This window comes from Leptosomus discolor, chromosome 2, assembly GCF_034619465.1.
Source record: "Leptosomus discolor isolate bLepDis1 chromosome 2, bLepDis1.hap2, whole genome shotgun sequence".
Taxonomy (NCBI): domain Eukaryota; kingdom Metazoa; phylum Chordata; class Aves; order Leptosomiformes; family Leptosomidae; genus Leptosomus; species Leptosomus discolor.
In genome coordinates this window covers 52705460-52731337 of record NC_141392.1, presented here as the reverse complement: position 1 = coordinate 52731337, position 25878 = coordinate 52705460, and the positions used below count along the sequence as shown (strand labels likewise).

Sequence of the window (25878 nt, the reverse complement as noted above, 5' to 3'; positions counted from 1 at the left end):
GGTCATTTTTTTGCATTTCTTCTATTCTGAATAAACACTTTTTTTTCCCCCCTCAGCTGCTCATGAGGATTCAGTTGCTCAGCAACAAAGAAATATTCAAAATAATTCAGAGGCTAAAAAAACTGGGAATATTGGCTCATCTCCTTCTCAAACTTCCTCTGTTTCTTCCAAAGTCCAGCCATTGCTTTCCTCTAAGCAGTCGTCTGTTCGTCCACCTAATGTTAGTGACAAGAAGAGTCTTCTTTCTGAATATAAGAATAAAATCTTGACTCGAGGGGTCTTGAGTAAATCTCAGTTACCTTCTAGAAAGACAGGAGAGCTGGAACCTGATCTCCAGTCCACCGAGGTGACAGATGATCACGATTCCTCCCAAGAAGCTCCAACGATGCCACCAAAAGTCCAGGATCAGAGGAGGAATGTTAGACCCTTGTCATCTAGTCGGCCAGTCCACCCTGTCCTTGCCTCAGGGAGGACCTCTGTTCGAACGCACACATCAGAGGTGTCACGGCAGACAAGCACAGAGAAACGTGAGACACCAGCACTGTTACCGTCATCAGCACAACACTCTTCTGCCTCGTCCGTTCCTAAATACACAGATAATGAAACAAAGCAACTAAGGCAAAGCAACACTAATGTGCCTTCTAAAACCTCTTCCCATCCTCTGCCTGCCAAAAATAACAATCCTGCGGGTAATGTGGAAGGAAAGCCAGCTACCATGCTGGTCAAAGTGACTTCTAAAACTTCAGAGCCTAGTCATCTGGCTTTGACATCAGATCGACAGTCTGCTCTCTCTCATGAGGTTGTCCTAAGCCATCCCAGTAGGTCTGGCTCTCTAGGTCATTCACATCAACCCTCTTCCAAATCAGCAGGTTCCCGTGCTCGCGATAGCCATAATGAGTTTGACAGTGAAGAAGCAGAGGACAGAGCAGGACAGCCCAGTTCTAGGTCACAGCAAATAAGGGCTCCCTCAGGCTCCCGTTCTCACACGTGGAAGGATTCAGAATTAGCTGCGGTGGCAGTCTCATCAAGGTCTGCTGTTTCTGGTCACACTTCACCTCACTCTCACTCCTCCACGAGTGGCAAATCTGACAGAAAGGATGTTGATAAGAATTATAGGGAGGAGTCACAAGATGCAAACCCCTTATTTCCTTCTCTACCCTCTTCCCGGCAGTCTTCTTCAGCAATCTATTCCAAGAGAAGAAGTCCTCAGGTCGATTCTGATTCTCACCTCAGACACACACATGGTGAAAAGTCACCCCACTCTGGCTCAGAAGAACAACAAAGTCGAGCAGCTGCTCTAGAAAAGCATTCCCTTTTGCAGTCTTCTCTTTCCAAACATAAGCCTGAAGAGCAGGAGCAGGACAGTCAGGAGGTAAAAGAAATACCTGCTCAGTCAAAACCGAGTGTATCTTTGCCTAAAAAGACGCTCCACTCTCATCTTCCATTGGAGAAGACCTCCCATTCAGAGCCTCCACAGAGGGCACAAACCAGTCCATCCTTACTGCATTCCAGGGGCCGTCGCCTCCCGTCTCATGTTTCATCCCAGAGTAAAGAAGAATTGCAGGAAGGTGATCATGAGAATGTAACAGAAGGCAGGGACAGACCAAGCAGCCACTCTGTGTTTCCTAAAGAGGTGGCCTCTTCTAGGGGATTACCTGCATCTTTCTCTCAGGGAAGCTCAAGTTCATCTCTATCAAAGCAACAGCAGCCAGGTTCTCAGGTACCTTCCTACAACCTAAAATTTACTCAGCCAGACTCCAGTTCTGCCAGTGATACAGCAAAAGAAAATCAGAATAATCCAAGGTTGTCATCCACGTCTTCTAGACAAGCTCGTCCTTTGTTACCTACTCGCTCAAGGGTCGATACAAGAACAGTGTCCCAAACAGAGAAAAAATATGGCCTGTTGCCCTCAAAAATGTCCAAAGCTGAACTTCCTCAAAAAGTTCCTTCCTCCTCTTCGTCTAAATCTCGTCAGTCAGTTTCTAATGAAGAGGATGATTATTACAGTGAATATGATCAGAAAGAAGTGGAAGAGAAACCCACATCTTTGGCAGCAAAATGGGCGCCTTCTGTTTCTAGAGGCAACAAAAACACATACGATGACACTACCAGCAATAAAAGGAAATCTATGGACACTCTTCTACCTCACAAAGTAAGCTCTGAAGAGGAAGAGAAGGAAAATACTCCAACATTAAAAATATCTTCTCCTGAATCACCAGGAACCTCTGCCATAGCATCACGGATTACTCAGTCCTCTAACAAGCATACTATGTCTAAACCAAGCTTTGTCTGGCCACGTTCTTCTACATCTACCACGACACACACTGTTTCTCCAACAGTTTCTTCTTCCACTTTGTCCCCTCGTCAGCGACTATTGAACTCCAGGCTACGGAGCCCTTCCCAACGGCAATTTGTTAGACCTCCTTATAGACAAGGTACCTTGTCTTTTTTGTAATCTCACTGAATTGTGTTTTTCCTAAGATCAGCAATTAGATGAAAAGTCCTCCATTAGAATGCAGGTTCAGTTATTTAGTATAATATATTACTTTTTATTTTGGTGGTTCTCAGGGAGCCCAGTTCTTGAGGACATTGCCCAATCTGTGTAATGTGGTCCCCACACCTTTGGTCCTGTGGTGTGATCTGCACAGTATCCCATGATCCACAGAGGAGATGGCACAGTTAGGTACTAAGTTGGAAAAAGGGCTATGTTCCTTATTGAGCAAGGACTTCGCTGAATGCTCACTGAAAGCACATTTGTACTCAGAATATGACAACCTCTCAGCTATATTGCTCTCCATTGTATGGATTACTAAAAGGCTTTTGTAGGTTATATAGTGCTACCTTGCCCGTGCCTAGGCAGTAAGGTGTTTCCTCATGCTGTCTTGGTGTTCTGTGTTTTCTTTAATTAATTTTTAAGCCATTTTCCTCTTTTTTCAAAGTGACATCTCAGGGTTGAACATTCCTGTTGAGAACTGCTCACTTCACAGTCAGGCCCTCTAATACCTTTACGGCTGTGATTTACCCTAAATGTTAGAGGCTTTCTTTCTGTCAAGAGTATCTGCTGACCCAGCGTAGTGGAACAGAGGGTCCACTACATATGAAGATGTATCAGCTATTAATTCCCTGTGTCACCTATGGAGAATCTCAGACAGTCTCAGTGACTTCGCTAGGTAGAAATATTTTTTCTTCCTCCAATGCATGGATGTCCAAAACGGTATTGAGTGACTTGAGTGTTTTAGTAAATACCTTCTATGCTAGATGTAGATAACAATGTTTTGTTCAATGTGGCCTCACTGTTATACAGCGAGGACCATGCAGCTGGGCTATTGTATTTGCTGTGCTTTAGTCAGACTGAATGTTATGTAGAGGTCCACCAGCTTGCACAGCTGTAAGATGAGAGTGGACCTTAAATAATACCATGGAGGATGAGATGCATGGCATGAAAGAATAACAGATTTCTCTATGGAGGTTTTATACCAATTTACTGCAAGTCATTCAATTGGGAAGTTAATAGCCAAGGAGTGTTCAGTTAATTTTTTTTCCCCAGTTATTGTATGTATATATTTTCATATATATTTTTCTGGAGGCAGGTCTCTGAGCTAGGATGTGAAAATTGCTGCCCTTTTTGAGCTGGAGGGCCTGCAGCTCAGTGCCACTTCTCTGCTTCTGAGCAGAGTGTGCCTCTGTGTAGCACTGTTTTTTCAGCTAGAGAAGGAGCGTCCTTCCTTGTACAGGTTAAAAAAAAATGGAGGTAGTTACCATCCCCTCTCCTTTCAGTTCATCACTACAGCTCTGTATAAGAGTAGAACTGAAGAAGTGGTTGTGTTTGATAATGGTTTCTTCCCTCACTCCACTCCACTCCTCAAATGTTTATGAAGATCACAAACAACTTTAATGATGTTAGTGCCATCTAGAAATGTTGCCCTGCTGTCTTAAAAAAAAAACAAAAGAGAATAAAGAGACCAAATAAACATGGTGGAGTTAAAACATGAGTGTTTAAGCTCTTCAGAAGAAACCATTTCAGATGCTTGTGTCAGCTGCAGGGGTTTGGCAGTGTCACAACAGTTGCTCCAAGCAGAAATTAAATGCTTGCTTTGCTGAGCGTGGTGAGGGCTCTTTCTGCTCTCATTTATGTCCAGATCAGTCAGAAAATGCATTTCTTTGCATTTTAAAAGGTGGTTTGTGGGTTGCACAGCTTTCTTCAGGGTAGTGTTTTTTCTTCTCTGTTTCAGGTTACAATGGCAGACCTAATCTTACAACAAAAAATGGAAATGGAAATGGAAAAATACTACCTGGTAATAATGGAAAACCAAGTGGACAGAGAGTAATCAATGGCCCTCAAGGAACAAAGTGGGTAGGGTGACCTCTCCAAATTCGAGACACTTTGGCCTTTTATTGTACTTAGGTTTTCACTAAGAAAAGAAAGGAGAACAGTGGCCTCAGTCAATGAAGCTGTAAAGTGGAGCTATACTTAATGATCTATTTCCACTGTTCCACTGAAATCTAATGACAAATTCTGCATTTCATTATTTGAACATTTCAAATGTCTGATTTAAAGCCTAATAGCTTGAATTTTCAACTACAGCATTACTCCCATAAATTTAGTAAAACATTTTTTCCTCAAACTCAGTGGGGCTTAGGCTCCTCAGTGACTCAGGGCTTGTCTGTTATGCAGTGTGAGTGGGGACGCCCTGGGACAGCTGCTGTGAAAGATGTGTTTAGCAATGCTTCTGCCAGACTTATGCTCCAGGGAGAAGCTTGTGAGCAAGAGTATCAAAATGTAGTTACTCCATAAGTGTCACAATGCTTTAAATGCACATACGTAGGTATCTTTAAGCATTTTGCTGTTCGTACAGACATGTTTCCAGTGGTCTTTTCAGAAAAACTCAGATGCCATTCGTAAGAAAGCCCCAGTAGGTGCCTACATGCCCAGACCTCGTCTTCTAAAATCCTTTCCAGTGAGTTTGTAACCAACCAATGCGGGGAAGGTACCAGTGTTTCCTGCGTGTTTGCCCAAATGCTGAGCAGGAGGAGACTGTGACCAGCCTTCCTGGTGTCAGTAGAGCTGCTCACACATGGCATGACACATAAAGACATTTTTTTTATGGCCACTTCAGTCTTATTGTTTGCATTAGAGGAACATAAAAAGGTGCATCAGGTATGTCACATTCAAGGGAGGCATTTTGAAAAACATGCCCAAAGCCCTTTAAATAGACTTCAGAAAGTGGGCTAGAGAGATCCTTGGGAGGCTGTGGGGCATCTCTCTCTACCCCATGAGAGGAGAGGATTGCTGCAAGCAGGATGAACTCCTTGTAAAGCAAGAGGATCTATGTCAACATCTGGGGCCTGGAGGGCTTCAGAGACTGATCTCATGATCTGCTGTCCCTCCTGCTACAGTCTTTTCCCCAGCCCTAAATGTAAGTCTCTCTTGCTAGCCTGAAACTGCTGCTCATGTCCTCTTCCCAGTTTCCTTCCAGCACTTGACGCCTTTTGCATTTTTGTGTTCTGTGGCTCAGTGTCTGTTACCTCAGGTTAAAACAGCACACAATTCAGCTAGTTTGGGTTAAATAGCAGTGATGACCATTTTTTTAACTGCAATTACCTTTTGAATTCAATCCAAGCTCTCAGACAGATTTGTTTTATGAGACAGAGGATTTTCTTCAGTCTCCTACCCCAATTAAAATCTTAGTTATTTTGTTTTCACTGCTGTTTCAATCTAAATTAACTAGTTTAACTTTTCCTTTTTCTTTGATTAGTGGACATACTTTTAAATCCCATCTTCAAAAGGACTCAGGGTCGTACTCAAATCGGTATTACAGGACTCCACCTTAGGAGTTGCGCAGCCCAAGAAAATCAAGGGAGTTGCTTCTTGCACGTGAGAGCTACATAGGCAATATGAATATGATCGAAGTGCAACTCTGGAGCCCAGCTCCTGGGGATTTGATGTCTTCAGCAGTGATTTTTCAGTGACTGCTATACAATTACTATACAATCACTTTTAAAAATCTGTGGGTGTTGCAGTTACTCCCGAACATCACACTTAGCATCTGAATTTCCCCAGGACTTCTGTTGCTGTGAAATTTCCTTTCACTTCCTCTTGTGTTAGCTAAACTTGAATCCACCTATTGCTTTTAGATTGTAGATCTTGACCGAGGGCTAGTCTTAAATGTTGAAGGAAAATACCTCCAAGATTCCCAAGGCAACCCTCTCCGAGTGAAATTAGGAGGGGATGGACGTACAATTGTTGGTAAGTGACAGCTTCCGTCTTACAGAAAAAAATCTACAGTTTTTTTGCACATGGTACAAATCTTTGAGCTGTTGAATGTTTCAGGCATCCCCAGGTCCCATGCAAGCCATTTGGAGTTGCTTGGAGTCTCCATCAGGCAGTCAGAACATTGTAGGACCTGGGGAGGCTTTGGGGCACCCTGTGGAGCTCCAGTGTACGAGGCAGCAAGAATCACTTAAGTCCATCTCACTTGTATCAGCATCAGAAAGGAATGCAGAACTGAGCCAGAATAAGGACTGATGCTTGTTTATATCTTTGTATATATAGAAATAATTATTCCCTACAACTAGCACTGTACCAGCCATATGTATGTGATTTTTTTTTTTTCTTCAAAAACTGGCCAAAAATAGTAAAACCCACCATGTGTGATCTTTAAAAACACTGCTGTTTGCATATCATTCCACCTGTATAGGTATCTTGAGTGCCTGCTGTTAAACTGGTTACCATGAATATTTGGAGTATCCAGAATTTGGCACAAAAGTTTATCTGCAGTGACAGCATTTCACCAGCTCATCCCAGTTTTTCCTTTTGCATGTTTGACATTAGGGAGCACAATATGGATTCATCATACCTTTCATCAGAAGTTACGAGACTGACTTAGATTAAATGCAGACACTGTCTGCATGTTCTGATTCTGAAGTGAAACCTCCCTGCAGTTTTCCCAAGAAGTGTTTATCAAACATCTGATAAAAGTGAAAACCACTGTAGTTTATATGAAGTTCTTTGGAACAGTTTTCCAGCTTTCTTAGCCATGGCTGTTTCATAGATAACAACCACCTTCTCTGTCAGCTTAGTTACAGGAGGCTGTAATCATGCTTTTAGTGCTCTTGTGGTATATACTCTTGATAAATACTATGGTATAAGCCTGAAACAGATTAATGGCAAGATTTTTTGGTTTTATTCTTCTTTCCTAGATGAAAAGGGTGCCCCAATGGTGAGTCCTGATGGATTACCTTTGTTTGGACATGGCAGATTTAGTAAACCTGTAGCAAGTGCTCAAGATAAACCAATAATAAGCCTTGGAGGGAAACCTCTGATTGGTCTTGAAATGATTAAGAAAACAACCACTCCGTCAACTACCACTACAACAATACCCCCAACAACCACCACCACAACTACTACAACCACTACAACAACTGTTGCTACAACTACCACCACCACTCCTGAACCAACCACCACTGAACCACCGACAGAGAAACCACCCCCAACCTGTCCTCCAGGCACCTATGGACAGTATGATGACGAGGGCAACTTGCTGCTGGGGTTCGATGGCCTGCCAGAGTGTAATGCAGAAGGTAATGTCCTTTTGTGCTATTTGAACTTCTTTGGTTGTGCTGTTTGTACAGCTCAGTTACACAAATACAAAGCTGGAAAGAGTCTGCCTCTGAAGATTTTGGTCCATGTGATAAGGTAGGAGCTGAGATTAGAGCAGCTGAAGAAGGGTTTGGGCGTTAAATAGTTTTTCATTGGAAAATGCCAATGTTGTCCAAAGCTGAAGTTTTTTGTGGAAATATGTTGATTTCAGCAAAATTCTTACCTTGTGTTGGATCCAGTCTTGTCACATATTCATGTACATGAGCACATGTACAGGCAGTATTTTTGTGGTCAAAGCACTCACATATAAAGAAGTCTTCACTCCAGTTGAGACCAGGGAAGGACCTGAAGGCACTATACATTTTGTCTATTTTGTGTTCATTTCTCACAGTAAATTCTGAAAAGTCTCTCTTTTGAGCCATGATGGAACCAGCTTTTGCAAAACAGGATACTTGTTCTCTTACCAGCCCTTGGAGATGGGAGATTGTCTAGCAGGAACGTATCTCAGCATGGATGAAGCTGGGGAAAGACAACCCTGGCTCTGCACAATAAGGCAGACTTGTACACTAATTTCTTTCTCATCTGAAAATATAAAACTCTGTCGGTGTATGTCATTATTTCCCTGTTGCAGTTATACAAGCTTAGGATGTGGTGCCAAACTGAAATCCAAAGTAAACAAATATAAATGCACTAGAGTCTTTGAGCTTTGAGCCTGTTCCTACCACGTTTTACCCTTCTGTCACCTGAACGTTGCATTGCAAACCAGTTACCTGCTTATTTTGTAAAACCAGATCAGGGATCACCATGGTAGTCGTTATCCTTTCCACTTGTAGGTAAACCCCAACTCAGTCTACAAATGGGCAGTAGCAGCATGGCCACAACCTAAACAACATGTTGGCAGTCAGACATCTGCCAACTGCAGTAGGCAGTTTTAATGGGTAGTGAAACCCCGTTGCCTTTCCCCCATACACCTGTATCTCTGAAGCCCAAGTAGCTTTACAAGTAGGTCATGTAACCGTGGCCTAGGAAGCTGAATGATCACTTTGAAGAGTGCAGGGATATGGAACAGCTTACAGTGAGTCTAAGAATGGCATCTTTGGAAAGGATCTCAGAAGCAGAAGACTGAAAATTCACTTACCAGCTACCCTGGGTGAGTAATGAGTCAGAGATGTTAGTGCCTTGTACAGGTGGAATTACCATGATTTATAGTGTTAATATTTATCTAACAATTAGCCCTATGTTTGACAGTGTGTATTTATAGAAATAGGCTTGCCTGTGTGCGTATGCATGGATGTGTACACAAACATGTATAAAAATGGCCATCATCGTTAAATATTTCTTTGAAGACTTTTGGTTTTCCCTTTGGTGCTTTCATTGTTGTTAGTTGTATTTACAAAAGTGTTACAAATACTGTTATATATGGTCACCCTGGTATTTCTGAAGTTGCGTAAAGGAGACCATGATATTTGGTAGAGTTAGAGTCCCTGCCGCTCCCACCAGCTCCTTTTGCTTACCTTAAATGTTGCTTATATCCTGTAATGTTTCCTCTCTTTGGCCAGTGCTGTTTGATACCTGAAGTACCTCTTCTGAGAATACATGTTATAAGAACAGTAAGAGTTAATGAAATATGGCTGGGGTTAATCTAAGCATAGGCTTCAGAAGTTGAACAACAAAAGGCTTTGCAATATTATTTTTAGCAAACTTATGGGCTGGGGAATTTTCATGTGATTTTATAAACATTTAAAAGCATTCTGCTTGGGGTTTCTTTTGCCTTTTATCAGATGGGCTTGCTGAATCCTTGAACTTTGTTACAGGCATGAATGAAAACTAATTTTTTACACAGCCTGTGTATTCAATGAGAATGGCCCTTAAGTCACTCCTAAACTGTGGCATTTTGACAGTGTGTGTGCAAACGTATCACAGTGGAAGACTGAAAGGACAAGATGGTGCTGGACTTCTACTTCTTACCTGCTACCTGGCAATTATGAAAGTTTCTCAGAAGAGTAATTATTAGGATTTTCTTGATCTTCTGTTTTTTCCTGCGTTGTGGTGACCTGCCTCACCATTGGACAAACTCAGCAAAACAACCTGTCTCTTCCACAGAGGAACTTGCTTGAAAAGAAAGCATCTTCGTGGTATTTATTTAATGATGGCTGGTTTTGTTTAACAAGTGCAGTGTCTGTTTCAAGAGGGATAAACAACTACTATTTGAGCTATCAAAACATTTAATGCAGTTTTCCCTTGACCATTTCTAAATCATATTTTTATGTTGTCTTTCCCTTTAATCTGAGTCTGGAAAATACTCCAGATCACTTAATGAAATACTTTTTGTGCCAAAGCTTGATATTTGTTGCTAAGTGCTTTACTTACAAACAGCCAGGGGCTGCAAGCACCAAAACCCACTGCCAAATGTTCTGCTTCAGCTTTGGCAAATTCACTTTCTCTCTGGCAGAACTTTTGCTTGACCCAGCAGAATTTATTGTCAATGTTTCAGTAAATTCAGCAGTCTTTAACTTTCAAGAAGAAGTTTGGCCACGCAAGCATGATTTGTCAGTGAAATCAGCTAAACTTTTATCATGAACTCACAAGGAAAAAGAAAAAGTGGAGTCTTAACCACATGGTATGTGTGATAAAATCAAGTGATCATTGCACAGTCCACTGTCCTTACAGATGCCAAAAGACTATGACAAGTGGTCACAGCAAGACTTAGCCTCACTTCGTATGGGCAGGGTTCACTGAAGAGCTGCGGCAAAGGGTGATGGAGCAGACTGGAGAACTGCAGCTGGTGTACGTACAGAAAATTACAGTGTGAGAGGTCTTTTGGGAAGTACCTCTATCATCACCTTGCCACAGCTAATGCTAAAGAAGCACAGACAATGAAGCAGAAGAGACTGAACAACACAAAAATAGAAAATAAAATTTGTTTTTGCTGGATTGTATGTAGGCTAAAGGCTGGCTAGCTAATAGGTGTGAGTGACTTGAAATCTGCCCATGAAGAACTCCAAATTTCTGCATATCTGAGCCTCTTGTTTACTTGCGTGTACTCAAAGGTAAGTGCACATGATACAGATGCTGGTTGATGGTGGACAACTGTGGTGAGAAGATCTGCAGAATTCAGCAAAGGATCTACTATGTCACTGACTACCCTCAGAGAAGTCAATTGGTTTCCAAGTGGATGATCTCCTGAAGAGTGGCTGCAGAAGTCTACCGTGAGAAAATGTCAGATTTTGCTATATGAAAGTCTGACAAGAATTAACCAATTTCCTGTGTTTTCAAAGCTTATTTTGGCATTAAAATCACTACTGTTAGAAGTTTACTGTTTAAGTTTAAAATAAACTTATTGTAGTAAAAAAAATCAGTCTTGTACAGTAATTGTTCTAAATAAAAAAAAAAAAAGGAAATGTATCATTCTTATATTTGTGAACTATTTAATATTGGCAATTGAAATTTTGCATTGTTCATATTACTGGCTTCGTAAAAATAACACTCTTACTTTCACATCAAGTGTTACAGGAACATTACAAGTTTCTGTGTAGTATCCTGATGTCAAAGCTGCCTTTCTCTTGTCTTTGTTCACACACTGGCTTCTCCCCAGCCCCAGCATTTCATTGAAGACTTCTGATTGCCCCTGCAGTGGGTTCCAGACTGATAGTTTTGCTTTGTTTGCATTGCTTTTCGTGGCTAATCTGAGCTTTATGCATTCTTTGGCTTCCCTGAATGACATGTGGAGAAACACATTTGTCAGAACATGCGGGGAAGCCTCCAGGATTCACAAGATGAGGTACTTGATGGTTGGTGTAACTGGTGCTGGATACACGACCTGCAGAGCTATTGAGATAATTTGCATTGTTTTTGGGGGTGCGTTCGGAAACTGTTTTTCATGTGAACCTCACAATCATCTCCTCTTGCTATGCTTTCATTTGCATTGTGGAGCAGTCTCCGTGTGCACGAACTGAATTCCTGTTGGATGAAACTAAAGCAGAAGCAGTGCTTCAGGATAACACATATGTGCCCCAACCTGTAATGGGCATTCAGTCCACAGGATCAGACTTGAGAAAATCCAGCACCAATCACTTCACTCTGCAAATCCATTCCTTTTGGTCTGCATTACTTGCTAGCATAGACACAGTCTGTAAATGTCATGGCTCTGTGAGTTGTTTGATTTTTATTCCCCTGCAAAAATATTTGTATAGAAGTTTTCGGTTTATTTGAATTGCTTGGTTTTTTTTCGTATAAGTTTCTCATACTTGCTGCTCCTGAGACAATAAAACATTGCAAGTTCCTGACCTGGGTGTTAAACGGCTTCTGGCAGACTGCCTTTGCTCCAGAGCTGCTGGGGCAGCTTCTGGAAGGTTCTGGACACAGCTTCTGGAAGGTTCGTTACTCTTGACTTTGAGTAGCAGCCCTGAACCCATTTTGCCCCAGCAAAACTCCTGGCTACTGCAGTTAGCTACTCATCTGTTATTCTAAATATGCAGAAGAGACTCACTGTGTTATCTGGAAACTAGGCAGTTATCTTCTTTCTTTAGAAGTCAGCTGGCTAAAGATTTTTATTTTAAGCTTTATTCCAGAAGTATTTTACTGGGAGTGTAGGGATGAGACCACTGAATTCTTACAGCATTGTTTTTCTTTCTCCTTCGATAGATACGTTCTCAGGACTGGATTCGGATGTGACAGCAACTCCGGAGGCATATGTGATATATGATGATGGTACTGTTTAACTGTAAAAGTCTATTGCAAGTGGCATGGTTTGGGGTCGTTTTTTTCCCTGTCTTCTTTCTTTGGAATTGTGTTCGAGGGGGCAGGTTGGTGAATAGGAGCTTAGGCAAGCAGTGGTGAGCTGGAAAATCTTTCCAAAGTCCTGTGTCACATGTGAAGAGCGAGGGTGCAAAGGCAACTATTTCTGGATGTGCAAGTTCCTTTCTATTGGTCTCGCAATCTTAATAGGAACCTATTGTGGAAATAAATTATGTTCAGAGCTGGGTCATACAGTCACTGCTTCAATCATAGATTTACTTTCTCCAGTGCAACTAATTCCAGTCAAAGCCAGTGAACTCTTCTAAAATAGGAAATCCAAATAACATCTGAGCCCTGGAAGCTTGAAATACCTTAGTGAGTTTTTAGAACTCTACAGCACTGATAATATTTTTTTTTTTTATGTGTAGTCTGCATTTAGACTGTAAAACATGCTCATACTGAATGAGGTCACCTACATATAAAATAATTAATCTGCTGAATTCATGTGGAATTTAAATCAGAGTGATTTGAAAACAGATAAAAGGAAAAGATTTTTGCAGAGTTATGTTCATGTCATCTTGATATTGAAACTCAGGACATGCAAAACTTAGCTGAAGAGAAAGCCTCAAGTCCCAGCAGTTAATTTTAAGTTTGCATAGGGGATGCAAATTCTCAGTTACTGGAACTAGCATTCACTTTCTGCCATCAGTGACTTTTGATGTTCTGCTACTTTTAATCCTCAGATTCCTGCTCCTACCCCTGCATATTAAAGCAGATAAGTACAGACCTCTGTTAAGCTAAAAGCATTTTACTAGGATTTATGGCTCTAGAATAATGAAAGTTTTTTTGCTTTGTGAATGCAATGGTGGGATCTTAAGTCAAACCAACAATAGAAAAGTGTTTAAAAAGAGTGCAGCAGCTGAGAGGAAGATATCATACATTGACTTCTTATTCTGATCACTTCGTACAGAGGCCAACGTTTAGAATGTGGGGAGGAGAGGATGAACTAAAAACTGCGTAAGTCCTACATGCCATGTTCTTTACATCCCCATGAAAGCAGAATGTCCTCAGTGCACAGTTCTTTTGCCAGGCCTCCTCTTCAGTGAAGGTCACCTGCCGAAAACAAATGCCTTAGTAGTTTAAGCAGAAAACACTCAAAGCCATGAGCAGAGTCCCACAGCCTGTATAAAGACAGGGCAGAGATGCCAAATGCTTCTTTCCCTTCATTTTGTGTGTCAATCTGGTAGTGCAGTAGCTTTTCAAAGAGCACTGGATTTCATAGGACTGAATATCAAGGAGGATTGAGTATCAGGTGATTCATGTGGACCAGTTTGCCTGCCCTCATGGCCCTAATGGGACCATGAATAGCAAGTACAAGACCTGCCTCTTAAGTTGCAGGAAGGTTTAAGAGCGGTATGAACCAGCTCTAGCATTTTAGAATAATAACACAGAGTTTTCTTAAAACATTTTTTCACTCCCTTATCTCTTTCCTTTGGCGTCTGAGGGCTGTGGCCAGGGATTCAATTGCTGTCCTGTCTTCTCTTGGGGGTTGTGAGGGGAGGTGGCAGACAAAGCACATGCAGGATATTGCTGTAAGAATACATTTGTTTATTGTCATCCTTTTCTCCTGTGTGAGTGAGATCTAAATCAGCAATGTCACTATTATTCTAAGGCAAAGACTTTGTCCTTGCTGTCCATCAGCTTGGCAAAAACTCTTGCAAGGCTGAAGGGTGACCAACCCTGACTTAAATGCCTGTAAGGAGTGTGCAGCAGCTAGGGCAAGGTGCATGGCGCTCCTTTGGGACTATGGCTGGTGACAGAAATGTTTCCCTTCTCATAATTAAGCCAAAATAACATGAAGCAAACTAACATTTTCATTTTGTGTTTCCTCTGAAGACTATGAGTTTTTTGAGAGCACTTTGCCACCGACCACCACCACTGTCACCACCACCACCACTTCTGCAACAACAGAATCGGAAGTTATCTATCCGGAGACTAGTGTTGTTGGCACTGGCCCTGTGTCAGAATATGATGTTGCTGGGAAGAAGCGGTTCACTGGTAAGGATGTCCTTTGATTTATGTAGGTTACTACTTGTGCTGCAAAGAATTCTTGTTCTAGCTAGGTCAGCCCTTAAGCTGAGACCACTGTGCAAATATGTCCAACAGACTAGTGCGTGGTCCTTGGGAAACCCCAGCAGCAGTACTTTGTTCATAGCTTTGATGCTTGTATGCCCACATGCGGACCCACACCGGTTTTGTTGAAGCAGGGCAAACCTCTTTGTACTCTTCCAGTGTTAAGTGCTCTGCTGTGTATTCTGCATTGTGTTCTGTTTAGTTGAAGTCAGCAAGAGAGCAAGAGTGTCTAATCTGGTGCTCAGTTTAGCTCAACTGCATAATTTTAAGTTCACACCAGTAGTTCAATCAGTGCAAGTCTCCATGTAGGTGTGTCTTCCTCTGGGGGATGTGATTCTTTTCCACTAACCCATGCAACTCCAGTGATTTCACTCATCTTGCACAAGCATGTACGTCAAAGGTGTGCTTCAAAGTCATGGAATGAACGGTATTTTGGATATGAAGTTCCCAAAAAATAAAACCAATAGAGATAAATTTGACTTTGTTATTTATATCTTTGCTCTGTAGAAGGAACTTGGTGAAGAAACCCCCAATACATTGACATGAGCCAGGGGGCTGGCTCCTGTGTACATGAGCCATTCAAGTGTGTAGGTAGGTGTTGCAGCTCTGACTTCAGAGCTGCTCTGCTTCTTTGTCAGAGAAGCAGCTGGGGGCCAGACCAGTGGGATTCAGGGGTGGTAGGGCACTGCATTTCAGCGTCCACCCCAGACTGGTGACACACCCACAACCCTTTGCAAACCTCTGGCATTTGAACTGAGGTCAGGTCAGCTGCTGGCTCATCTCATTTCAGATGGGAGTTCAGGGGATGGAGAGTCAGCTTTGACTCATGTCTTGCCTTCCCTTCCAATATCCACAAGCTTCACGTGGCTTAGAGTGGAGCTATGCTGCTGGAGTAAAAGATCGTTTTTATATATGCCAAGACTTTTTCCAGTGCATCTTCAGTTTTCCTGTCCAAACAATTTCATGATGTTTCTTGTCAGCTCTCTCACTGGCAGTGCTTCTTGATTCATTTAGCTGGAAAGGCTAAAATTAACTTCATTGCAAGATCTGGAAAAAATCCCTTTAGGGCATGAAATCCAATAAGATAAACCAAGAAATGTTGGTTTATGAACATTCAAGGCACTAGGGAAATGATATTACCATTTCAATGAATTGTATTATTGCAACTGAATAAACATTTCCAAAGCAAGTTTTATAGTCCTAACTTTGAAAGTTACAGTGACTTTTAAGGCATTAAAAAGATGGTTTAATCTTTTCCTGAACTGAAGTACAATTCCAGTCAGTATAAAGATTTTAAAAACAGAAGTACAGGTTGGGAGCACATGCCTGGAAGGTAGGCACTCATGACTTCTGGTCCCTTAGTACCCAAGGGACCACAGCAATAATCCCTTTGTTTAACCTGGTTGGACTTCACCTTGGAATTACTCTTCTTGTTCCCTCTGTTGTTTCACTCCAGCTTCAGGATGTTTGTGTAAAAGCCAACCACTTAGACACGTAAAGTCTTAGATGATCTAAGGCCCTGACAGGGGTCTATGCCCACATGTGGAAAGGCAGAGAGTTTGGGTGACATTTTCACCCCACCTTCCAGAGCAGCTGGAGGTAGCATGCAGAGGGTCCTGCAGTCAAACTGCTCTTTCTGCCTTTTGTAGCAAAGATGATCCTTCTGTCTTTGCATAATTGGCTACAGTTGTGAGTGTGAGATAGACCTGAATAGTGACATCCCATTCTCCATGCTCATCAATCAAATTGAGGGCAAGCCATGCTTTGTTGGCAGCAGTGAACCATCTCCAGGCTGGAAGAGAAGAAATTCTGAAATACATCACAAAACTTGACCCTCTTCAGGAGATTGCCAGCCTGTGTGCTACTCTGTGGTACCTACAGACTGCTGACTAAACGTCACCTTTCCCCGTCTTTTCCAGCTCCTTATGTGACCTATCTCAATAAAGATCCAGCAGCCCCCTGCTCCTTGACTGAGGCCCTGGAGCACTTCCAAGTGGAGAGTCTCGATGAAATCATCCCTAATGACCTCAGAGAGAAAGACATGCGTCCCCTGAAAGCCCCTCACAACATCACTGTTGTGGCAGTTGAAGGCTGTCACTCCTTTGTCATCGTGGACTGGGCCAAACCTGCTCGAGGAGACATGGTAACAGGTACTTTCCTGAGGGTTACTTCCCTGATGGGGTAGTGGGGAAGGGGAAGGTTTTCTTAAATGACCATTTTTACCTTAAACTGAGCCAACAGCTCATGAAGTTCTCACTCCTCTGCAGTTTTTTGGGGGAGATGAGCTACTTTCTGAGGAGCAAGAAGGTTCCTTTGTCATCCCTCAGTGCCAGACTGACCAGCCCATGCTTGTCCAGATATCTCAAGATTTTGGCACTGATTTTGTGCCAGTGGTTCTGGAGGCACCCCTTTTCACCTAGATGGTAGCTGTGATACTGCTTGGCTTGGCTGAGCACTTCTGCCCCCAGGCAGCTCCCTCAGCTCCACCGCAGGCACTTCCCAAGCTTGCCTTTGGAGCATCTTCCACAGTTGGCTTCAGTCCGCTCTGAGCAAAGGTGAATGCGTGGCTGGGCTCTGCCTGGCTATGAGCATGGCTACAGGAGCAGTCTGCCTGTAGAGGGGCTTCTGGCTTGGTGGTCTTCTAGACGTCTCTTTTTGTAGGAAAAGAATGTATCGGAATCGATTATCTCCAGTGGACTCTGTGACCCAGGCTATGCTTACCTTGTTTTTCTGAAAATTTTGCTCAAATACCGGTCTGCCCAGTGATGTTCGGGGATGGGGAATATGTTAAACAAATTAGATTAGATCTCCTTTAGTGTCTTTAGACCTTTTGAGAGCTAGAGAGAAGCCTTCACAAATGACTTCAAGAATGAATCTCAAAAATTGCTGGAAAAACACTAGAGTAAATAGCCAAAATATTTTAGAAATTAATCAGCCCCTGTTTATAAGTGGACCCAAAAGAGCTGAAGTAAGCATTGGAAAAGTCCACTGCTTTGGTGCTAATGTCCAGTTTTCGAGGAGCCTCACCCAGCTCTGTGGCTGACAGCCATGGCAGAGGGGTGAGAGCTGTTGGAGCTGAGCAGCGATAATGGTTGGGAAGGGAGAAGCTGGCACTTGAACAGGCTGTGTGCTGCCTGTCCCACAATGTTTCATTCTTCAAGCCTGTTGATCCTTACCAAGCGCAGTTTGCGTAACTTTTTTGGGGTTTTATTTGTTGGTTTTTTTTTTTTAAATCTGGTATTTCTGACTATATTAGTTTCTGCACAGTCATTGTATCACTTGAAGCAGTGAATGGGTTGCCTCTGTCGTCTTTTTGCCTTCATCGTGTTTTAAATCAGAATTCATAGCTGCGTACCATCCTCTGATTTAATGTTCCATCATTATTAGCTAATGACAGGAAATTCTTGTAGCCTGGGATTTTCCAGGAGAGTTAGGCATCAAATCACTTACATATTCAAAGATGCTTCCACTCCTTTTGACATATAACATATACCATGACACCTAGGGATATTGTTTATTTTAAATTTATTTAGAATCCTCACAACTGTTTGTCCTTCCCATTTGTAGGCTATCTGGTTTACAGTGCATCCTATGATGACTTTTTAAAAAATAAGTGGTCAACCAGGACTGCAGGTTCTACTCATTTGCCAATTGAGAACCTGAAGCCGAACACACGGTAAGGATTTGATCCACTCTTTTTCAGTTCTGTTAGGGAAGTAAAACAATTTTTGAGATTTGTCAGTCGTTTTTCTTGGCCTTAGTATAAATGTTTACATCTGACTAGATTTTACTCATTCTGTTTGACAGCAAATTGTTTTATAAATCACACAGCTACTTACGTGATTATCTTTAACATATTAACCTTGGGGTAGGTGACAGTGTGTACATGCATATATGTTTGTCTATATAAAAACACATATAAGTAACAGAGAAAATTTTATCTTAAAAATGCATTTTCTAGTCTTATGCATAACTGAATCAAGTTTTGGGGGGAAGAGTATACTACAGTATACCCTTGGTGTGATGTGATGTGGCCATTCCCACATACTGGTTGTGGCCAAGATTTGACACCTAAGGGCTGGTGGGGAGAGTGCTCTCATCTGTTTTCATGTTCACATGAGCTGTGTTGGAAGAGAAGGCTCGGTGGTATGTAATGAGGCCATGGCTGTTACTCACAAGTCAGTTTGGCAGGAGCTTTAGGTCTTTACCTTGCAAAAGATCTCACTGAAATGGCAGAACAAGAATGCATGCTTTGCATGATATTGGAATAATTCATGGCAATTGGGTAGGAAGTAAACGGCCACAAAGAGACTACATTAAAATTACTTCATTCGACAGGTGCTTCATGCGTCTCATACTTTCCTCTCAAATTCTGAGTCTGAAATACTTTTGGTGCTGCCTTGGGCTAGGTGGTTGCTCTTCACCTGCTGATGACTACAGTCTCTTAGCCACTGGTGGCGGGTGTTTCTCATGTATTTGATAACATGAGAGATGCACTGGGATCGTGGTCTGGGACTAGCGTGCGACGAGCTACAGATCAGAGCATCCACTCCTAGGACAGGCATATAGGATTTGTGCCAGGGCAACACAGAAGACAGAAACAGTGTCATGTAAAGTATCTTCTTTCCAAGATGGTTTATAGACCAAGGGAAGGCTCTGTGGGTTGAAATCACTTAACTGAGAATGTCAGCCTAGCAAACAGAGGATTGTTTGAGCATGGCCTTCATGTAAAATCTAAATAATAAAATAAGATAAAATAAATAAATTATGAAAAGGCAGTGTAGTGTAGCATTTGGGTCTCAAATATGACCAGGCATATTTCTTCTGACCACATTACAGTGCTTCTCCACACAGCCCTGACTTTAGCATAGACTCACATACACTTTGTGAGTGCCCCTGCAGCTGCTGCTGCTGGCCCTGAAACGTCCAAGCACCAAGAAATCACAGTAACTGTTAAGAAGGTGGTGCTGCTTCCCTGTCTCCTCCCCAGAGATTTCCTTCCAACCAGGGAGTTCTGAGGACATGGCATCTCTTTGGGAAAGCCAGCACTGGAGCAACTTCAGCAGCAGTTCCTTAGGGCAGGTGCACCAGGGACACGTCCACCAGAGGACACCTGCAGCGTGAAAGACCTGGGAAACTAGCAAGCAAAAGGTGTATGGAGAGGCAGGATAAGCACACATGGGACACCCAAAGAGTTAAAAAAACCCAGAAATACTGGAAAAAAAACTCAGGAAAACCTTTGTGCCATCTTTGTGCCTCTCCTGTTCTGTCTACAGTGCTGCAGCGACATGCTTCATAAGGCTTTTTCTTACATATCCAAGAGTTAAAAAAGGCAACCTATTCTGAAGATTAATAATCTAGACCTCAGTGCAAGTCCTTTAGAGTGGTTCATGGTACATTAAAGTGACATTACTTGCACAGTAGAGAGCTGCAATTTTATGCTCTGCATCTGCTACTGCCCTTCTTATAAAAAGTCATTGTTACAAATGTACAGAGGGAGGTATGGGGCAGAGTTTATTTGTGGATTTCATCTGTTATAACAAGATGAAAGAGGTCTGAGATCTCCTAAACTCTGTTGCTAGAAAGCAAGGGAAGTGGGTGCAGACCCTTTTGCCTTTGTACGTCCACATTCTTACGACTTGAGGACACCCTTTCCCTAAACCTCCCTCCTCCTGCCACTAGTCCCAGTTCCTGCCTTCTCGTCCCAGACTCCTGTACAGCCCCAGCCTTTTTCCCTTTCCCCAGTTTTCGCTCCTTCACTCTCACCCTGTCCCTGACGTGGGTCAGGAAGGCATTGCCTGTATGCCCTAGATTCCCCTGGCTGGGCTGCTCCATCTCTTGCTTCTCTGCCATTGCCACCTTCCAGACGCAGCTCCTCACCTCTTCCCTGTCTTTCAGTCAAGTCTCCCTCTCCTCCTGCCCCAAGGACAGTGTTGAAGGACAGTGATAGCTCTCTGCTTCTTGTGCCCAACATCTCAAGGGCTCCAGGTAACCAGAAAGAGCAGTTGAAGTGAAAGCCCCCAGGAGCCCTGCAGCCACTGTCCCAGCCACGCTCAGTGCAGGGGAGTTGGTGGGAATTGAGCTGCCAACCTGTGTTATATCTGCTGAGATGTATGTTAACTCCAGACTTCAGAAGGTACCAATTTGGCTGTATTTGAATGAAGTTTTATAGGATCAGCAAGGTTATAGGTTCATGCATCTCCATGAACCTAGTAATTCCCATGTCAAATATTAAGATTCTGTTTCAAAGTAGGGAGATTCAAGCCAGTGCTATTTGTTTTAAGCAGACTATTTCCCCAGCATCTTACCAAAGAATGGTATAATCCATTGGCCTCTGTTGTATGCTCTGTGGAGGCAATAAGGGCTTCATGTGGGGTCTGTGGTGGAGAAAGACGGTTCTTTATAACAGAGAAATTGCATGTGTCGGCCAATCTCATTTATATTCTCCAAATCCACAGACTGAATTCATGGCATATTTTTTGTCCTAAGAATAACTTCCTAACCACTGGGAAAAGACCCCATGCCTAACAGACAAAATATGGTGTGAAATCTGAAGTTAGTCTAAAAATTTTGTGTTTGCATTGTTAGTGCATTTTGTGAGAAATCTCTGATTAAGTCGGACTTACTGTATGCAGATGCTATTGACTGCTGGGCGTCCCATGAGGGGCTTTTGGTGGCGCAATCTTGTGGCGCGTGCAGCGTATCAGAAACGGGTTGGCATCTTGGCAGCAGTCAGCCCCAGAGAAGATTTGAAGCTGTCAACATACCATGGAAAACATCTGCCTAGTGTTTAGGTTTTACAAACAAAACAGAAGTCTATGTTTAACCTGCGCCATAAGATTTCTTCCGAGGCCTGGTTTAACCTCCATTTGAGAAGTGGAAGTTTTTCCATTAGTAAAACTCTGGTCAACTTCAGTGGGCACAGGAGCTGCTTCCTTGTGACATGTGAATGTAAATGCTAAAATTACTTTAAACCTTATTAAATCTTAAAAACAGCAGTCTCGACAATTTCCCTTCCCTAACCTTCATTCTCAGCCATCACAGAAGGCTGATGCAAAGGGCTGGACAGCATCTGCTCAACCACTAAATCCAGTCTCCTGCAGTCACAAACATTATAATCCTCATCATAAACATTTCAATCTCCTTCTTGAGTATGGTGCTTTTTCGCAAGAATGCTGTGTCAGTGCCTGATAGGAGTAGCTAGATAGTCTAATGAATTAAACCACCATCCTTTACCACCATGTCTCCCTGTCTCATCAAATCTTATTCCCTGTCCACTTGGTTTTTGTTCTCTCCAGGGACATTTTGATCCCACAGTGCCTGCTACCAATTCCAGTATTGTACAGAGCATTTCATAGGAGGCTGTCAGACATTTACTCAGGGCTCACAACTGCAAACAAAGCCTGGATCTCCTGGGTCTGGAGGCCAGATGCACCAAAAATTTCTGTTTCCTTTCTATATCTCCATTAAAGCAAAGCCGCGGTGTGTCCAACAAGCAGCTTCAGCCACAGCTGGCTGCTGCATATCACCAGAGCGGCACAAAAGAGGTAAGATGTCAATGAAACCCTTGTCTTCTACAAGATGTAGACCTGTGTGGCACATACGTACCTCACATCAGCTGTGTAGGAAGCTCCTCTTCCAGCTCTGCTCATGTCTTATTATAATATTTGTTGTAAATATTCATGAGAGATGTAGTGCTAGGCCATTTTTGATGGAGGGAGACACTTTGCTCTAGCCTGTGAACCTTCAGGCAGCTGATTTGCATGTTTTTCTTCTGGAAGGATGGTGCAGTAGTAGGAGGAGAGTTTCAGCTCCTGCTGCCCTCTCCATGTGCTCGTGGGAGGAAACCTGCCTGTCCTTCCCAACCCCCTCCCAGCCCCTTTTCCCCCACATCCAACAATCCTGCTGGTCAGTGGGTCTGTGGGAGGCTGTCATGTAGGCTCATCCCCTCCCCTTCTGTGCAGCAAGTGTCTCTCCCTCCCAGACATGGGGTCAGGCATTCTGGGTCCCTTCCCGTGGGCAGCACCTACATGCTCAGCGTGTACCCTCTGCCCGTCCACCCTGGCTCTCACCCAGGGCTGGCGGAGGTCTGGCAGCAGCCATCCCACAGTCCCTGTGGCTGGCTCGAGGTCATGGTGCTATGGCTCCCGCCCTGCCACCTGCAGCACGTGTGGATGGTGCCGCTGCACGTCCCACGGCTGGCTGGCATCCCGCCATCTCAGCCTGCCAAGGGTGGGGCACAGGCCTGGGGACCCACGCAGGCGTGCCTTCGGAGAGGCTGGAAAAAGGATTTTACAGCTGACTATTTTTTTTGAAAAACAGCTGCTTCCCTGATTAGCATGCTGAGTGATTATCTCACTTTGTGGCTACAAGTGCCAGCTATTTCATTCCAACATAAGGGAGACACCTCGAATTAAGTCATAAAATCATTTTGTTCCAAGTGACAGGTATGATGATACGATTAGTCATATTATCTAAATGAATAAAAGTATTACATATTCATTGCCCCATTACAGTTTACTAAGTCCTTTCTTGACGCGTCAGTAGAAGTGGTATATAAAATCTCAAAAGACATTTATTCTTAGGAGGAAAAGCTTTTTTCTTGTCTGTATTGAAAATGAACAGTGAAGAATATTGCATCTCTTGCAGTTCTGATTTTTCTGTGCCTTTTTCTGGTAAAAATTCATTGCAATTCTGCCTAAGCAAAGTGTAGTCAAAGCACAATCAACTTACATACTACAAATTTTGTTCGTGTATTTATGTGTTGAAGAACAGTTGAGTTATACTGATTTGAGATTTCCTGGCAAATTCACCAGCTGAAGGATTCTGACTAATGAAAATGTCAGATGCTTGGACCTAGAAAGGCTTTGGCAATTTCTTTTGTATTTGTCATGTCTGAGAAAGAAATATATCCTGACTGCATTATTTTATGGATATTCTTAATACAGCAATCATAGCATCATCTATGTTTAAATCACAGGTCAGCAAGTCATAAGACCTGGCTCTCTTTCTGGCATAACTAGAGGCTTCTTGTGTGTATAAAGGCTTAAGAACTAATTTTCCAATTTAGCGAGGAAAAATGTACTCTTAACTCCATCGCTGTTTTTTCCAGACAGTCAGGCAGGCAACTTGAACAATCATGTGTCCCGGACAGGCTTCTGTGTGTGTAACAGGACACATGAATGCACAGTTGCCCTGATTGCATAGGTAATCAGTTCCTGCATTATACCTTAGGTACAAGACTGCATGGTTTTCCCCACTTAAATACGTGCAGGAGGTTCTTGGGTTGCTCTCTCCTATTTCAGATGTGGATCATTGCACTTGCGTATCTCATGGGAATGTTTTGAAGCTAGCATTAGTACACATGTATTAAGTGCATTGAAAGGGTTGCTCAGAAGGTGCCACTGTGTTGCAAAGGTGGTGTCTAATTATATGTCTCTGGAAGAAGTGGGAAGTCAGACATCCATGCAGATGTTTTCACTGTGCTTTGGAGCATTACGGTGGAAAAGATACGGGCTGGAAAACATTTTCCTCCTACTCTTCTGAAGTAGTTACACCAAGCGCTGGGCTAAGTCAGTACAGCTTGGTGCTCTTTTGCAGCCGTTTCGGGAGCCAGCGTGAAGAATTGCTGCCCTGTATCCCGTCCCTGTGGTCAGCTTTATGCCACTGGCTCCTGCCCTGATCTGCATGGAGAAGGTGCGAGTGGGTGAAGGAGGTGTGGATGGATGCATGTGTCCCATAAGAGCATTGGCCACTCAGGGGGTTAAAGCAGTGCTCAGGCTGCCGTGCTCTGCTCGGGCGGCCAGAAATAGAGCAGCACACAGGACGCTTTTTGCCTCCCCTCTTCTCTTTCTCCAGCCATGCTAAACATTCAGAAGCTGCAGTACAAGGAATGGTTAAAACCACGGGCAAATATTTCTGCCAGCAAGAGGATTGTGCTAGACATGAGCAATAAGCACAGCCTTGCTAAATTTCACTATTTAGCGTGGTTTCTTTTTGCCACAGTGTGTGTGTCTTTTAAAAGAAAGCCATAGGTCATTTGTGAGCATCGTATAGTCATTCATTACAGGCAGAACTGTCTGCAGAAAGCAGAAGTGGAATCAGTTTCTGGTGTCAGCTGTGGGACACAGCAGGGACAGGGGGCACGTCCCCCGTGCATGGATGGGAACTTGTTCTGCAGAGGGTCTGATCGTGCATATGCTCCAAGTCTGGCACAGATATGAGGTAAAGTTCATGCCACAGACGAAGCCCAGAATATTTCAATGCCCGCAGCTTCTACATTGATCTCACCTAGAGGGCCTGCCTGTGATTTTCCTGGAGTGAACAAGAAGATGCCCTGGCATGTACCCTGGAGATAACTGGCTTGCTTCACGGCAAAATCCAGTCAGTGGTCACATGACTGCCACACTTCTACTGAAGAAGTGGATGTTATTTGCACATCTTTTCAGCCTTTTCATAGAGATCAGTTTGATTTTGAGGTGAAGCATTTAGCTTTTCATGGAAAAAGGCGTTCCTTTTGAGGAAGTAAGATACTCATCTTTGACTAAGGGCTGGTTCAACCAGGTCCACTCTAGTTTATCATCGTGAATAGTTTTGTATGTGCTTAGCTGGTGCTTAGGCCAAAGAGGGTCCTTTCAGGAGCAACCTCTAGGCCCTGCTCTGTGGCTAAGTCCTTGAGGAATGTCATCAGATACATTTGATGGTACAGGAAAGTGCACACAGTAAAAATGGAGTGGCAGACTAAAACCAGCAATGTTCCTGCAACAGGATTGTGCTGAATTTTCCTGCTGCCTGGTAGGCTGTAAAGCATGAGCATCTTACATGGCGTTAAACTACGTGTTACACTCTTAGGTTGCACACTTATGTCTCTTGTGGACAGAAGGGAAGAAAGGGGAAGTTTTTGATGTGGATGGTGTCCAAGCTTGGTGCATAAACTGTGCAAGGTAGCAATAGCTTCCAGGGATGTCAGACCCCCTTTGCTATGAACCACGCTGATCAGCCCAGCATGGGCCATGCAAGCTGAGCAGCACTGGGCGGTTTCTGTGCAGAATGGGGAGATCTTTGCCATGAAGAGCAGCCTACTGTTTTCAGTGGGGCAGGCTCACTTTCACCAGCTGAGAAGCATCTGGCCTGCCATTTGGATGGGACATTGCCATGGGAGGTAATGCAGCGCTTGGTGGCAAGCAACCCCGCAAGTAAGCACTTGTCCTGTTATGTGGGTCATGTATGGAGCTTTTGGAGATGTCTGCTTTTGGGTGAGAGGCTAAATCAAGATCCAGATGGTAGGTGGATATTACAAAGGCACGGTAATTTTTTTTAATTATTAATTTCTTTACAAGAATGAAATTGAGCAAGGAGGCAAGAAAGGAAGACCTAAACTCAGACAGTTTAAAAATGGCGTGTTGGAA

General features: G+C 43.2%; 1 protein-coding gene across 1 annotated transcript in view; it reads left to right on the top strand.

The window, feature by feature from the left end:
• FNDC1 (fibronectin type III domain containing 1) overlaps window positions 1-25878 on the top strand; it is a 45077-nt gene that overhangs the window by 10486 nt on the left and 8713 nt on the right. Inside the window, exons 8-16 of the mRNA XM_086460411.1 lie at window positions 57-1720; window positions 1751-2435; window positions 4233-4354; window positions 6136-6247; window positions 7201-7581; window positions 12245-12310; window positions 14234-14395; window positions 16390-16620; window positions 18038-18146. Coding sequence (XP_086316537.1) covers window positions 57-1720; window positions 1751-2435; window positions 4233-4354; window positions 6136-6247; window positions 7201-7581; window positions 12245-12310; window positions 14234-14395; window positions 16390-16620; window positions 18038-18146 — 3532 coding nt within the window. The remainder of the gene's footprint in view (window positions 1-56; window positions 1721-1750; window positions 2436-4232; window positions 4355-6135; window positions 6248-7200; window positions 7582-12244; window positions 12311-14233; window positions 14396-16389; window positions 16621-18037; window positions 18147-25878) is intronic.